The sequence below is a fragment of the Podarcis tiliguerta genome, assembly GCF_965153285.1.
Source record: "Podarcis tiliguerta genome assembly, chromosome: 9".
NCBI lineage: Eukaryota > Metazoa > Chordata > Lepidosauria > Squamata > Lacertidae > Podarcis > Podarcis tiliguerta.
The window spans coordinates 73,784,628-73,801,699 of NC_139542.1; the positions used below are offsets into that span (position 1 = coordinate 73,784,628).

General features: G+C 44.9%; 1 protein-coding gene across 2 annotated transcripts; it reads left to right on the plus strand.

The window, feature by feature from the left end:
- The first annotated feature begins 1,009 nt into the window (after positions 1-1,009).
- On the plus strand, positions 1,010-15,675 carry ZBTB49 (zinc finger and BTB domain containing 49). 2 transcript variants are annotated; one of them, XM_083398994.1, is made up of 8 exons: positions 1,010-1,365; positions 3,073-3,245; positions 3,931-5,027; positions 7,267-7,313; positions 9,867-9,940; positions 12,591-12,673; positions 13,314-13,475; positions 14,948-15,675. In XM_083398994.1, the coding sequence occupies exons 2-8, from the start codon at positions 3,094-3,096 to the stop codon at positions 15,613-15,615; spliced, it is 2,283 nt and encodes a 760-aa protein (XP_083255120.1). In that variant the 5' UTR covers positions 1,010-1,365; positions 3,073-3,093; the 3' UTR covers positions 15,616-15,675. The 2 variants fall into 2 exon arrangements, with proteins under 2 accessions (XP_083255120.1, XP_083255119.1); XM_083398993.1 differs by having other exon boundaries at positions 1,067-1,413.
- The last annotated feature ends 1,397 nt before the right edge of the window (positions 15,676-17,072 follow it).

Consider the following 17,072-nt stretch of genomic DNA (forward strand, 5'->3'; position numbering starts at 1 on the left):
GAGACGCACAGGACCTTAGCGCCGCAGCTGTGATTATTAGCAGAGAGTAATTAGGGTTGATTTTACATTTAAAATGGGCGTGGGGGGGGGGGAGGAAGAGTCAAAGCCCTAAACATTTATTTTAAATCACATTTCGTATGCCCGCGCATTGACAGCCTGGAGGGAGAGGCGGCAGCAGCTTAGGTCCGGTCTGCAACTAAGGCCACCAGTCGCGGATCAGGGCGAGGCCGGAATCCTGAGCGATACAGCAAAGGCACCACGAGGAGGTCCCGTTCAGCTGCTCTTCTGTCGCCAGCCACGGCTGAAGCCCCTCTGCAGGTGGCTGAGAGAGCGGCGACACCCCCGCAGTGCAGGCCCAGCAGGAAGAGGGCGGACTGGGGACCAGGAGGGGCCCGGCTGTTTTTTCACTCCCCAAAAATCCCCTGCTGAGAACCCTGCCCGCCCTGGATGCGGCCACCGGACCCGCTTAAGTTGCTCCCCCTCCGCGGCGCCTCTCCCAGCGTAGCAAATGCAGCGCAGGGCGCTTTACTCGCCCGCAGACTTTGCACGGAGCCTCCACGAACTGTAGGAGGGCTCATCTCTCGCGCAACCCACCCCAAAGCAAAAAGAAAGGCATTTCGCTCGAACAGCGCCTCGGGCGCGGCCGGGTTTCTCGCCTGCGGAAGGGCCGGCACTCAGCCCGCGCTGGTGGCACCTCCGGGGAGGGCGGGCGAGGGGAGAGGCAGCCCCGAGCCAGAGGGACTCGGCGAAAGGCCCTTCGGGGTTCCCCTGCTCCGGGGCAGGAGCCGAGAGAGAGGAAATCCCTTTCCGACAAAGCAGCGGCGTGCAAAGAGGCTGCATGCCGTTGAATGCAAGAGTCTGTGCAGGCGGCAGTCTATGCCCGAGTTTGCAGCAGGGGCCGCCGTGACGCGACAGGAAGCTGCTGCCGACGAAGATCCCTCCCGCCCCGCTCGCTCTCGCCTGAAGTGCCTGCCAGGATTTTGCCTTGAGGAGGAGGAGAGCCGGCGAGGAGCCGCGCTGCCGGGAAGGGCCGCCGAGGTCTGGTGTTCAGGGCAGCTCCAGGCTCGTGGGTCGAGGAGGTGCATTTCGGGTGGCACCTGAAAGCCCGCCGCTGCCCGCCACAGATTCACCGCTGGGCAAATGCCAGGTGCGGGCTGCGCTTTGCCTCGGCATGCCGCTCAGGTGCCAAGGAAAGCTTCCTTCGTCTGGGCGACGGCATTAAAATGCTCACAAGCGATGCACGAAACAGCCGAGCCAGGCTCTGCCACAGCAGCAGCAGCATAAAGTCTGGACAAATGTGACCGGGAAGTGGAAGAGTCGAGGAGAGCTGCTGTTAAGGCGCAGGAGCAGAGGCGAGGAAAACAGGTGCCTGCCCGCCTTACCTGCTGGCTGGACTTCATGCAGCCCAAATCTGTGCGTGTTTACCGGGCAGCGAGACTTGCTAGGTGCCGTGAAACAAATGTCCAGCTAAGTCTGCAGAGAACTTGAAGGATGAGACAACGTGCCTCCCTTCTCTAGCATCTCCCACCCCCACCCCTCTCCCATCACTCACAATGTACAGGTGCATCTTTAGCTGTCATTGCAAACTTTCGCTTGCCAATTTCAGTTTTTAAACATCTTGGCATCTCGGGCAGAGACCCTGTGGCCAGGGTTAGAAACTCAGGTATACAGTCATACCTTGGGTTACAGACGCTTCAGGTTGCGTGTTTTCAGGTTACGGACACGCCAAAATCCAGAAGTACCTGAACGGGTTACTTCCAGATTTTGGCACATGCGCAGAAGCACTAAGTCGCGCTTTGCACATGCACAGAAGCGCCGTATCGCAACCCGCGTGTGCGCAGACACAGCACTGCAGGTTGCAAACATGCCTCCCGCAAGGATCACGTTCGCAACCAAAGCGTCCGCTGTATAAGCTCAGTGCCAAATTGGCTCCTTAAAGCAAGGTTGCAGTTGCCAAAATGGAACGTTGCCATTTTGGGGCAAGGTTGCTCTCCCCCCCATCCCCCCCCCCCTGCTCCAATGATGGACTGAGTATCATTTATTATCAGTTAAATATCTGGGTGGTTCAGATTACAAACTTGAGCTGGGTTTAGAGCGTCGAGAACTGAAAGAGGAAAAGTCACTTGATCCAGGGACAGTCCACATGTCTATTGGCTTATTCCTGCCTCACAGGAGGAGACCTGAAGGCAGCTGCAAATGTCCACCTTCCTCCTGAAATGTTAGCCATGCGCTATACGCTAGTTGAGGCCTGCTGCCGCACACTCACTGACTTCCCTGCCTGGGAAAACAGGAGACTCCTCTTTTGAAACAGCACTTGTCATCTGCACTTCTTAGAAGCGATTGTACGTACTTAAAATTGGGAATATCCTTTTAGTTGAGTAAGAGACTCTTGAAATTTGTGCATCTAACCATTTCACTGTTTAAATATTGCCGCCCTTGTTGCTACTCATTGGCGCAGGACTGGTTCCACAGCATGTCATAGGCATGCCGCTCCTTCCAATTTGGGGCAGCATCCCCTTGGCCTCCCCATCTTCCATAAGCATGGTGCACTATGCTTTAGCAATGTACTTACGTGACTCACGCTGCAATATTATTACTTCCAGGCTCACCGGGATTGTTTCTGTCCTCCCTTATTGCAACTTGCATGGATGATAGGAAGAAGGCCTGGCTCTCGAACATCTGCTCACATCTGTTTAATTTAGTGGCACTTTATTTCCTTGTAAGTGCTGAAAATGTCACCCTTTGGTGCAGTCTCTCAGCATTGTGCCCAGCGCCACGATCCCACAGGATCAATGCTGGGAAGGGAAAGAATTTGATATGGCTGTTAATCTCTCTCTAAGCATTTGTCAGAGGCACACAGAAGTGCTCTGTTATGTTTGCATATGGACAGCATTTTGTAAAATAGGAAACCATTTAAAATTTTGGATTAATGAATTGTTTTATAAGTAATTTAACATATGCCATTTTGCATGTAGTAAATCTATTATAAAACATTACTTCATTGACGCCAGTGCGCTGTATACACAAAACTCTGCTTCCTGAGATGCTATGTCTTTTTTTATTTTATTTTAGGCAATTAAGGCATATCCTAGCATGGATGCTGTTGCGAGCCACAGCTGTCACCTTCTTCAGCAGCTACATGAGCAACGCATTCAAGGCCTTCTCTGTGACTGCATGTTGGTGGTCAAAGGTGTTTGTTTCAAAGCACATAAAAATGTGTTAGCTGCTTTCAGCCAGTACTTCAGGTATGTTAATGGAAACACTTCAGTGAAAGCAATTAACAGTGCAGTTTAGGCCACAAACTTTGGCATGTATGGAATTGTGTTCCAGAAATATATAGGAGTGTTATTTTTCTTATAAAGTAGTTGTGATGATACACACAGGTCTAGGAAACAAGTGAAAAGTGTAGACATGGAAATTGGGGCAGACATCAATGCTCGGCACATATGGTGTCACTGGTTAATAAACATGGAGATTTCTCACAATCCCAATGAGGCTTGTGATAGTCCCACACACTTTTGACACACTCCTCTGTGTGTGTGTCACTGTATGTGAGAACTGAGGATGGATGGACGGACAGATAATTATATTGACTAGATTCTGAAAATACTTACAGCACAACACGGGTGCCAACTTAAATAAAATATGAGGGCAGGTCAACCCTGCTCCACATAATCAGTCACATGATGTGGCTCACACACACCATTTGAATGGCAATGCCCATCAACTTGGGGGGGCAGCCCCCTCAAATATTTTGTTAGGGGCAAAGACTCCCCGCCCCCCCAGCTCCTAGGAATTGGCTCCTACAGCATCCAGAATGTTTGTGTGTTGTAGCCAAAATTACTATTTTATTCATATATTTTTGCTATGAGTACTGGCTGTTTTAAATATGTGTATGCATTTTAAAGAGTTGTGCTTTTTCTCTCCTAGGACCCTGTTCCAAAATTCCTCAGGTCAGAAGAATGATGTGTTGTACTTGGATATTAAAAATGTTGGCGGCATAGGCCAGATCTTGGACTACATGTATACATCTCATCTTGAACTCAATCAGGACAATGTGCAAACGTTATTGGATATTGCACAGTGTCTGCAGGTGCAGAATGTTTTGAACATGTGCCGCACCTTTTTGAAAAGCCCCACGGGTGTCGAGCAGCCAGCCGGTGTGCCTTGCGGCAGTGCCTTCTCGTTGCAAAACGCTTTGGCTGAAGATACAAATGGTGAGAGTTATGGTGCTAGTCTACTGCGTGGAGGTTCATCGACTGTGGAGCCGTGTAAAGTCTTGGATAGCTATAACTCACATGGGCCACAGCCTGTTTCACCTCACGTCTCATCTGGTGATGGAAACAAAGAGAAGCAGGGTTCCGTGGAGGCTAATTGCACAGATCTCTCACTTAAACAGCCAAATTGCCATTACAAACTCCGTAACTTTTATAGCAAACAGTTCTACAAGCAAACCACTTGTCCCAGCAACAAGAGATCACCAGAGCCATCTTTTGATTTCAGTCCCTCCGCAGAACAAAGCATGGCCAAAAATGCGCCATCCTGCACTATCGGTCATTCTGAATGTGTTTTGGAATCATCTGATCACTTACCAGCAAACTTTCTGGTTCAGCCCTTAAATGAGTGTCCCGAGGATCAAGAATCGGAAGGCGCATCTTTACAGCCAATCAAAGAGATGAGGCTTAAAAAGGCCATACATCTTAAAAAACTGAATTTTCTAAGGTCTCAAAAGTCCCCTGAACAATCTTCTGTGCTTAAAATTGCTGATGGAGAGTTTGCAAGGGAAAGTGAGGTGGAAAGCCAGAGTAGCCCGAAAAGGCCAAATGCTCTGGAAGGAGAAGAAGTTAAACGTCTAGTGAGTTCAGAATGCTTGGAGGAGAATGTTGAACTTGAGGCATCTCAGGAAGCTTCTGAGGCGGGTGGCCAGTTACCGAGTTTCCTGCCGGAGAGGCAGTATCCTTGTTCATTGTGTGGGAAGGCTTTTAAACACCCGAGCAATCTGGAGCTGCACATAAGGTCTCATACAGGTACAGTCATTGACATTTCTAGGTAATTATTAATTACAAAACCAAAAGGCAGATAGAATCTAGTCTTCGCAGCTGAAAGGGCACAGGGCACCTGCTACTCTGGTAAGGCCAACCCATCAAATATGCTTTCAGTGGAAAACCAGGCTATATATTTAATCTTTGCCATATAGTTATGTGTGTCCCTTATAAAAGCAATGTGATGGCTAGTCTGTGTTTGATATTTATGTTTATTAACACCTGCAAAAGAAAACTATTGCAAAGGAAAAGATAGCAGTTTGTAAAAAAAATGCTGCTTCCTATATTTTCCTTTTCCCATTCTGCCAGTGTGATCTGACTCTGTCACTTTCACAGTGAGGCTAAAATGCTTGTGGAATCAGATCATCCCACCAGACGGGGGGCTGTGTTTAGGATCAGGGAGGCTTGCCTGCAAATCCCAGCTTCCCGGGGGACTTGGAAGGCTGCTGAAGATTATAGTTCTGTGCCCACTTAATTGTAAGTCCCATTAAATGCAGTAGGAGTTACTTCTGAGTAAACATGTACAGGGTCATGTTGTAAGTCATCTCACCTCCCGTCACACCTTACTAAAACAGCAGTATTGAGCTTCCTTAGGGGGTTTTTCAGAGGTGCTGCAAGCAGAAACAATGTAAGATAGGAATACCAGCCATTACCTAAATAATGGTGAGGCACTATTTGCAAGGTACATAATATTTTAAAGATGGAATGCTCAAGCTAGGATAAGCTTACTCAGAGAGGGTCTGTTGATTTCAAAAGAAATGTTAAGCCTGTGTTTATTCCGCGCCCCCCCCCCCCCCCCGCAAGGTGAGTGGAATTTAAAGCTGGTTAGCTTCGTGTCCAGTGCATATGAAATTGCTTAGGGCTTTCAAACAATTAAGTAATGTTTAGTTGATTAGAAGGTGACTGCTAAAGCAATCCAGTAAAATAATTTATCTGCATTGCCCTTCTGGAAGTGGGAGCAACAAACCACAATCCTTGGCTAAGCATTACATCCAAGCCAGTGATCGTAGTTTATCTGCAAACCTTGGTTGGTAAGCCAACAGCAAACCTTGGCTTCATGTTCTAGTTTGCCTGGAGTGAAATAAATCACATTCCCTGGTTTGGATATAGAACACTAAGCCAAGGATTTTGGTTTGCAAAGAAGTACCCAAAGCCATTTGCACACTCCTGGGTAACCATTAATTATGGCTTACCATGATGCGCAAATATTTCAAAAAATGCATAAATTTTGCGTTGTGCCATTTCTTTAAAAAAATAAATAAGTGAACCAGAAATCCCTGATTATTGTTTGGCTGAGAAATGCCAGAATTCAGACCTGTCAGTCGATCAAAGAGTTAAAAAGCAAAATAACTACTTGGTGTATGTGGAAGGAAATGGCTGTAAAATGACTTCAAGATGCTTCCTTCATTCTAACTTATTGTGGAAGCTTGAAGCTCCTGTGCGCACACAAAGCTCTCGTGTTCAGAAGAGATTTCCAATCGCATCTATTAAGGAGACACTGTTCTGTGATGTGTGTCAGCCTGAGGCAAACCACCTTCATTGTTAAATGGAGGGATCTTCTTATTATTTTATTTTTGATTTTCACTTTTATACATGTCAATAATTTTACAAGGCATCCTAACAGGCAGAAATAATTAGTACTGTTGACCAAAAAATCAACAAGCCATTACAGTGGTGCCTCGCAAGACGAAAAGAATCCGTTCTGCGAGTCTTTTCGTCTTGCGGTTTTTTCGTCTTGCGACGCACGCCCATTGGTAGATTAGCGCTATTAGCGCTATTGACAGTTTAAGGGCTAAAAACGGATTTTTAAGGCTTAAGGGATTAGCAGTTTTGCTGCTAAAATGCTTTTAGCAGCTTAGCGCTTCAGAAAAAGGGGTTTTGGAGCGGGGGAAAAAAAATCAAAATTTTTCGTCATTTTTCGTCTTGCGAAGCAAGCCCATAGGGAAATTCGTCTTGCGAAGCGCCTCTGCAAACGGAAAACCCTTTCGTCTTGCGGGTTTTCCGTCTTGCGAGGCATTCGTCTTGCGGGGCACCACTAATTGGGAAGCAGCTCTAGAGCTGTTCTTCAAGCTCTTGTGAAAATTCTGTGCTCAGGCATTTATACATTATAGTTAAGCAAAGTAGCTTACTGTAAAATATAGCTTGCTGCAACTGTTCCGAATTTTGTTTATATGCCAGTTTCAAACTTCTGTACAGCAGAAAACATTATTGCTTCTTCTTTTAGGTGAGAAGCCATTTGAATGTAACGTTTGTGGCAAATGTTTTTCACAGGTAGGTGTTTGAGTCTCCTTTTGTTGACATGCCACCCACCAAGTCCACGGTCACTCGCTCACATTGCAATATGTGTAGTCCTGTAGCAACTGTGAAGAAGAATGTTTTCCATCTCTTTAATATTTTTAAAAAATGAACGCTTTTCTGCTCCCCATCCACATCCTCCTTGAGCTTAATTTTGAGATGTTTTTGAGAGCATTAGTCATCCAAGATATTAAGGTCTGAAAAACATTAGGTCCATGAAATCCAGCTCCAGCTAATTTCTCAGTCCTAAATATGATCCTTTTATTATTTTTGTGTTTCAAACCCCAAAGCTCTGAGCAGAATTCAGATTGGATCATACGATTGGATTTGGGGCTCTGAGAGCTGGTACAATGATGCCACTGTCCCCTTGCTCTAGAGTTGACCCTTCCCCTATAGCAAAGGAGGTATACAAGCCCCAGCAAGGGGCTTTTCATGCAGGTAAGAGATTGAGAAACCTCTTCTCGCACCCATAACTTCAAATAAAAGCACAACAATGCTCTGGTGTAAGGGAGGAGCCAGGGAGTTTTCCCCTCTGGTGTACACACAATACATGTTGGTACCTCTTTCGGCTCAAGAAAATTGCCAGCCTCTAGTCTTTGGACTAGGGACGCAGGTGGCAATGTGGTGTAAGCCACTGAGCCTCTTGGGCTTGCCAATCGGAAGGTTGGTAGTTCGAATCCCCGCAACGGGGTGAGCTCCCACTGTTCGGTCCCTGCTCCTGCCAACCTAGCAGTTCGAAAGCACGTCAAAGTGCAAGTAGATAAATAGATACCACTCCAGCGGGAAGGTAAACAGCATTTCCGTGCGCTGCTCTGGTTTCGCCAGAAGCGGCTTAGTCATGCTGGCCACATGAAAAACTGTCTGCGGACAAACGCCAGCTCCCTCGGCCAGTAAAGCGAGATAAGTGCCGCAGCCCCAGAGTTGTTCACGACTGGACTCAACTGTCAGGGGTCCTTTACATTTACGTCTTTGGATCATCAACCTGGTGCCTGCGGATGGCACTGTGTCTGCCCCAGGGAAGGGGGTCCAGACTCTGAGGTTTACTTTTTTTAAAAGTAAGTTCTGAAACAAAACATGTAGATTAGGGTTGCCATATTTCAAAAAGTAAAAACCAGGACACCCCGAAAGTTGTTGAGGAAAGTTTTAGGGAAGCCCCCAGAATTGTTGAGCTTTTTAAAGACAAACCCCAAAGTTATTGAGCAAAAATAAAATGAAATACCAACCACAATTTTTAGACTGATTTGCCTAAGATCCAGGACAAAGTGCCACCTTTCGGAAATTCCCCCAGACATCAGTTCTGCCTTTGAAATCCCATTAATGTCTGGGAGAATCCAAACATATGGCAGCCCTAGTGTAGGTACCCTTCTAAGTGATTTCTGTGAAATATACCAGTCTGGCTTCTCCTGCCTGCCAGCGTTTTTGTCCAGTGACTAAAGGCAGAGCGGTGATTGATATGTGAGTTGGTTTGACACCAGGCAGTAGGAATCCCTGGGCTCCTAAGCTGCTCTTGTTCCCCCTCCATTCATTGCACTTGTCCATTTTCCAAGCATGGGAATCTCCGTAGTTTTCCTTCCTTCTTCCTTCCTTCCTTTCTAGCAACCACAATGAATATTTCTGTGGCTTGAGGTATGGTAGTTCCTAGGAGTTATTTATTGCAAATACTGCTACACAAGAGGTGTGGGTGGGTGTTAAAAATAATCTTTCTCCTCCAAAAAGGCAAATGTGAAAACTTTGCACAGAAACTTAGGCATGCCTCCTGCCATGCAGGAGTTAAAGAGCAGGCACGCATTTAGAATTAACAGTACAGTGGTACCTCGGGTTAAGTACTTAATTTGTTCCGGAGGTCCGTTCTTAACCTGAAACTGTTCTTAACCTGAAGCACCACTTTAGCTAATGGGGCCTCCTGCTGCCGCCACACCGCTGGAGCATGATTTCTGTTCGCATCCTGAAGCAAAGTTCTTAACCTGAAGCACTGTTTCTGGGTTAGCAGAGTCTGTAACCTAAAGCGTATGTAACCCAAGGTACCACTGTATACTTAACTTGAGCTACAACTGTTTACATGTCTACTCAGAAGTAAGTCTTTGTGATTAATGGGGCTTGCTCCCAGATAAAAATGGGAACAGGATGGCAGGCCTTGGCTTAGGGTTGGCAATGAGGAGGGAGGGAAGAGTTCTTTAGCAGCTGTATGGAATATTCAACGGGTTCAGCAATTTCTTGTATGAAAACAGAATTATGGGCAAAGCTTCCGCATGACTGTACTTGTTCTGTTTTTTGCTATGCCCCCTTGGCAGCCACTTTGTGACTGGGGAGGCCCTAGCATTCTCTCAAAATTCAACATGCGCCCGCTGGACCAAACGTTTGGCGATCCCCAGTGTAGTCTAAATAGCAGCACTGATCCTACTAGCAGAAGACTTTGTTTTTGAAGTGTCATAGTTCAGTAATGTGCGATCCTCATTTCCAGTCGTAAACTTTTACCAATATCACCTATTTGGTTAGTTCGGCTGGTAAAAGTGTTTCTTCTCTTTGTAGGCAGGTAATCTTCAAACGCATTTACGGCGGCACTCAGGTGAAAAACCTTACATCTGTGAAATCTGTGGGAAAAGGTTTGCCTTTCGTTTTTGTTTCTTAAAATGTGTATTTATTTTTTGCGTTACAAAATTGTGCACGCATAAATCATAAAACATGACTGAAAATAGGTCTTTAGAGGTGGTAAAATGCTAAACATACTATTTTACAGGACAGTACATAATAATGAGGTAGTTACAGTAAACCAGTTCAATGAATTCTTCAATAAATCAACTTGGAAAATATAGAATAATAGGAATGAGCTCATGAGTAGTGCCACACTGAGCTGTTGATTTACGTTAAGAAGTTCTAAACCATATTGCAATATATGTTGCAGGTATTTCTCACCCGTATGTTGTTTTATTTGTATATCTAATAAAATTATGCCATATAGTGTAAAAATAATCTTTTTTTCCACTCCCCTTGGGATTTTTGTGACAACTTTTCCATTACAGCTGTTTGCCAGACTATATTCCATGCCAATGATAAAACAATAAATATTCATTAATTGTAAGGTTTTCCAGGTTCTAGCGACTACCGTTCTAGCTGCTGTTAATAGATGTGTTATTAATTCTTTACTTTTTAATTGATCCATATTATTCATATATATATAATAGTCTCAGAGTTATTATTTCTTCTTATTAATTATTAAACTTGTATACCGTCCTATACCCACAGGTCTAAGGGCAGTCCAGTGGGATTGCCTGAGCTGTAACCTGAGAGATCTCTTTTAAAACTTCCATTCAAAATTGTTCTATTTGTGGACATGTGGTTAAAAGTTTTTTTTTTCTTTTTCTTTGGCATATTTTATTAGTTGAATATAAGAACAACATATAATTAAATACAAGCAATAAAATAGTTTCCCCCTAACCCCCCGCCAAAAAAACCAGCCCCAACTACATCCAGGTAATTACATTAGTAATATAATCAAATGAAAAATTATTTCTACAGTTGCTGGTTTAAAAAATATCATTCCACATGCTCCCATGTGTCTTAGGTGGTTTAAATGCATGTTCTTTCTTTGATGCATATGTAATAAAGGAGGACCACGTTATGTAAAAGTTATGTAGTTTCTCACGTTTTCTTTCACGTACCCTTTCTGTTAACTTTTCCATCAAAATTAATTCCCAGACATAAGCATACCAAACTTCATATAGGTTAAAAAGTTTTTATAACTGTGAAGCTCATGAATTACTACTACGATACAGTACAGGGATGCTTTCGGGTGTCCTGTTCCCAGCCTGCCAATCTGCAACACTTGTGTGCCTTTAATGGGGGCTTCCTTAAACCTTTTCAAATGGATGTGGTGGTTTCAAACCACAATTGCACAACAGGGGTGAATTGTGGTTGTTGATGATCCTGGTTTGGGAGGGAATTGCTCAGAATGCAGTTTTCGAGTCACAGAAATGGGTTTGAGGACATCAGGAGGTCTTTTGTTGAGGTCGGAGTGGGGGTTGAGGAAAAGAAGTTCTTGAGCTCATTGGCCGTTTTGATTCCTCCAAACACTTTGGGAATGTGATGTCTGTTACATTACTGCATTAGCTGCTCTAGAATTTGTTGAACCTAAATACATACATGGAGGTTGGGGTTCTGCATCTCCTTTTCTTCTTTTTCATTTTTAACAATACAGTCATATCTCAGGTGGAATGTGCTTCGGGATGAGCGCGTTCGAGTTGCACTCCACGGCAACCAGGAAGTAACGAAGCGCTTTACTTCTGGGTTTCACCGCTTGCGCATGCACAGATGCTCAAAATGATGTCATGCGCAGAAGCAGCGAAAAGCGACGCGTTCATGAGCAGATGTGCCGTCGCTAGTTATGTTTGCTTCTAGATGCGAACGGGGCTCCGGAACGGATCCCGTTCACGTCTAGAGGTACCACTGTACCGTTAAAAACCTACAGTATTATTGCTTCATTCCGTTTAGCAAGACTGTGTGTCAACTTCTGAATGAGTTGAAATATTATGCAGCCTAAATGATTGGCTAGAGAAACAGCAGTCCACAGTAGCACTGTTTTAACATTTATATCCGCAGGAGATTTCTGGCAGCATCTGACATGAGATGGTGCTTTATATTTCACAACTGCATCTGTCCAGCACTTTTAGCTTTGACTATAATCGAGGGCTGAGCGTAGCAGCTTCCACTGTGACACATAGCTCCAATTCAGTCAGCTTTGAGCGAGACAAACCACTGGTGTGCTCACAGCACTGCAGGAATGTGATTGTTTGAGCCATCATCTCCTGGTTGGAATTTCAGGCGTGGCCCTTTCCATTTGTGGCATCATGAGGGCCAGAAAAGGACAGACCATGTGGTGGTGCTCAATCAATCCTGCGCTGCAATTCCTCCTAGGAAGCCTGACATACCTGTGCAGATGATTGTATCAACACTTTCAGTTTAGAATAAGAAGCACAGCTGTGAAAAGGCGAACAGTGGTACCTCGGGCTAAGAACTTAATTCATTCTGGAGGTCCGTTCTTAACCTGAAACTGTTCTTAACCTAAGGTACCACTTTAGCTAATGGAGCCTCCTGCTGCCGGAGCACGATTTCTGTTCTCATCCTGAAGCAAAGTTCTTAACACGAGGTACTATTTCTGGGTTAGCGGAGTCTGTAACCTGAAGCGTATGTAACCTGAGGTACCACTATACAAGGTTTATAACCAAACTGAAGGGACCTTTTAAATTCCTGTTCCAGGTTTGCTGCATCCGGAGATGTCCAGCGGCACATCATTATTCACACTGGAGAAAAGCCACACTTGTGTGATATTTGTGGTCGAGGTGAGTTGGAGCATGTCCTTGAGATGTAATCATTGGGGATGGGCCACAGCTCAACAGTGGGACATCTGCTTTGCATGCAGATTGTGCCTGATTCCGTTACTGGCTTTTCCAGGTGGGTGCTGGGAAGTGGAGAGCCGCTTCTAACCTGTGTAGCTAAGGCATGAGCTAGATGGAAGAATGGTCTGTCTCAGTGCAAGGCAGCTTCCAGTCTTCCTAGTCTGTGGATAGACCTCATTCACAAGCCCTCTAGAGGCAACCACTGATCAACGTACGTCAGAATGATGCGCCATCACGCATGCAGCGCCAAACCTAGAAAGGACTCGGAAATGTCATTAAACATGTCACTAGAAGGGCAGAATGGGGCAGGGTGCACAGAGGCCCGGATGACAAAATTGTTGCAGCTATATACCATGTGGCATAGGTTCCCCTACTTGGTGTGTCTCTCCTTAGCCCAAGCAAACCCCACCCATAACTTGAATCATGGTCCTGCTAGCCTGCAGCAGTTGGCAATCTTGTGCCATGACTATTAGGAGCAGACCTGTCAGTCCAAGGGGCTGGTGACATCCCATATGTCCAAGAGCTGCATCGGCGTAATGGCTTGCACCCTGTGAGCAACCATCCTGTGTCTCTGTCCTCCTAGGATTTAGTAACTTCAGCAATTTAAAGGAACACAAGAAGAACCATAGAGTTGAGAAGGTGTTCACCTGCGATGAATGTGGAAAATCATTTAACATGCCCAGAAAGTTAGTAAAGCACAGGATCAGACACACCGGAGAGAAACCGTACAGCTGCTCTGCTTGTGGTAAGTCTGTGCTTCAATTTATATATGGGAATATCATTTATTTGTGTAGCCAAAAAATAAAATGCATAAAACAGAGCAAAATACATTACACAGTTAAAATAATCACTAACCAAGCATTCTGTCCGATAAGAGTTTGCTCCCCTGAAAAATGTAATTTATCACCCCCAATAATCGCCACTCTAAAGATAAAACAAGCCACCTTTTCCAAAGTGTAGTGGGACATGCCCAATTTGTAAAAAAACCTAAATAAATGGTTGCAAGTGCTTCTTTCTTGCTCTTGTGGGTTTTCTGAGCACGGAAATAACGATGACTGAAGACAGCAGTTCCCCTCCCCGATTCATAAGACTTTGCTTTGGCAATGTTTTGTTCTCGTGGAATTTGCCACCTATGATAGCCTCTTCGCTTTGGCTTAAACAATAAAAATAATTCCATCCCCAATAGGGCTGCATGCAAACTTAGCTGCCTTCTGGCCCAAGGGCTTCTGCATTAGAAGACAGGTGAGTTTAGTGTTGTACAACAGAGGACTCCAACCAAACTGTGGTTATTGGAAACTCATTGTGCAACAGTGAGTTGTGCACACAGCTACCAGTAGCTTGCTTACACATTCTCTTGTGCAACAGCATTCCACACACAACATTTCACCAGTGGAATAAATTTACCACATTCTCTATACAGAAGCTACTGCCATTTAACCAATACAGTAGCTATTGGTTAGAGTGATTGCTCAGAAAGATGAATCTCCTTAGCAGACATGCGTCTACAGGCCATTGAACTCTGGAATGATCCGAGAAGTGTAGTCAGCTTGCCCAGAGCACAAATATCCAGGAGAAGGATAGGATACGTGTCTGCGGTTGCAACAGTGATGGTAGGGTCAGTTAGAACCCACACACCAGTATTGTAGGTGTTACGCACTTTCAAGCGGGAAGTATTATTGATCCTGGTGAACTCTTCACATCTGTATTGTTATACTGAGGAAGGAAGGTTTTCAGTATGTATTTTGTATTCTTATTTTGTATTTTTCAGTTGTGAACCACCCTGGGGTCTTCAGATGAAGGGTGGTATACAAGTTTTAATCATCATCATCATCATGTAATATAATATTCCTGAATGACTTTAACTTGGTGCTGTGTTGAATACATCCCAGTTATCTAATAGTAATATCTGTTACTGAAAGATATACAATACATTATTTCAACTAAGGAATAATTCATGGGCAAAATAATTTATGCTCCACCACGTGTAAAATTGATGGACAACGCAGCGTTAATAAAAAAAAGCAGGTTCCTATAACCTATTGTGTATGCCATCAATTGGACACATTTAACAGCACACGGGACCCAGGTAACAGCAAACTCCAATAAATACAAACGGTGTATTTTAGACATTGATAATTATTCATTTGTAACACATGCACAAGACAACTGATACCTGTTGGGAGATACCATTTCCAAATAACCTTTCTTGTTTTACAGGAAAATGCTTTGTGGGGTCTGGTGACTTACGGCGACATATCCGGACTCACACTGGGGAAAAACCATATAACTGTGAGACCTGCAATAAAGGCTTCAGTCGCTCTGCTGTCCTGCGTCGGCACAAAAAAATCCATTGCAAAGTTGGCAACAGTGGTCCAAATACACTGGATGACTTTTCCCAGACAGTAGAAATATCTGAACTTGAGAAGCCCCAGAGCTCAGACTCATTTGCCCAAGAAATATCCGTAACTTTATTGCCAGTGTCAGTGAAGTTTCCCATCCACCCAAACGGAAATTCGACCACTGAATTTGACAGCCCTGGGGCAACATTCCGCAAGGCGCGACCCACCGCGCAACAGAATGAGTGTGCGAACCAACAGAAATTGAGGTTGGATCCTGTTAAACTCTGCAAATCTCAGCAAAGACCTAATCGGACATGCTATTATAAAGGTGTGGATCTACCCCCTGAGGAGGAACCTCTGCAATCTGAAGGCAATTCCATGACTCAGACTTCCATGACTACACTGGGCAGCGGTTGCAGCAGTGAGCTGAGTAGTCGTGCGTCTTCTGCTGAATACAGAAACAGTGAAGGACCATTTTTCTCCAGTGTGACCCTCTGGGGTTTGGCTATGAAGACGCTACAGAATGAAAGTGAGCTGGGCCAGTGAGAAGTTCACCTTATGGTTTGTCGTCTTAATAAATGAATGAAAACAAACATTTGTACTGTGCACTGAACTATTCAAAGTGCTTTATAATCCTCACAACAGCCATATAATATAAGGTCAATCCCATTATACTTCTTGAAGTTCCTTCATGGAGTTGACCTGGGACAGCTCAGTACGTAGAGCAGGGGTCAGCAGACTTTTTCAGCAGGGGGCCAGTCCACTGTCCCTCAGACCTTGTGGGGGCTGGACTGTATGGGGGGAGGGGATACTATTGATTTTCTATTCTGCTTCTCAAGAAACATGAGGCAAAATAGATTTCCCTTCACTAAGCCAGATTTTTTTTTTTATTTTTTAAAATCACACCAGTATTGTTGATTATCACAGTGTTACTGGCACAGTAATGATAGATCCATTTCATTAGCTAACCTGCTGATGAAACACAACTAGCCCATGTAGGTGTCCTTTGCCGTGTTTTAATTTCTACCATAAGATGTGCTGGGTCTTGTGTGCCATCTTCTTTCCAAGCCCATTTCTGCCTCCAGTTACCATACATGGGAACCTGCCATGGTTAGAACTTAAGCCTCACCCAGCAGTGCTCCTCCGATCAAGTCCAACATTGTGTTCCCACTGTGGCGAGCCGGATGCTCACAAGAAGCCCAAACGCAAGATATCAATGTGTGTGAGGTCTCTACATGTCCTGGGCCCACTGTTATTCAACATCTTTATAAATGCCTTGGATGAAGGAATTGAGGGGGTGCTCATCCAATTTGCAGATGGCACCAAACAGTGATGGGTAGCTGGTGCCGCAGAAGACAGAATCGGGATTCAATATGACCATAACTTTTATATGCCTGTTGTCTTTGTCCATGGAGTTTTCTTGGCAGGGATACTGGAGTGGCTTGCCGGTTCCTCCTCCAGGTGGATCACGTTTGGTCAAAACTCTCCACTATGACCTGTTCATCTTGGGTGCCCTGCTCGGCATAGTTCATAGCTTCTCTGAGTTATTCAAGCCCCTTTGCCACGGCAAGGCCGTGATCCATGAAGGGGATCAAACCTAGACAGCATCTTAAAAAGTAAAGACATCACCTTGCCAACAAAGGTCCGTATAGCAAAAGCTATGGTTTTCCCCTTAGTGATGTATGGAAGTGAAAGCTGAACCATAAAGAAGGCTGATCGCCGAAGAATTGATGCTTTTGAATTCTGGTGCTGGAGGAGACTCTTGAGAGTCCCATGGACTGCAAGATCAAACCTATCCATTCTGAAGGAAATCAGCCCTGAGTGCTCACTGGAAGGACAGATCCTGAAGCTGAAGCTCCAATATTTTGGCCACCTCATGAGAAGAGAAGACTCCCTGGAAAAGACCCTGATGTTGGGAAAGATGGAGGGCACAAGGAGAAGGGGACGACAGAGGACGAGATGGTTGGATAGTGTTCTCGAAGCTATCAGCATGAGTTTGACCA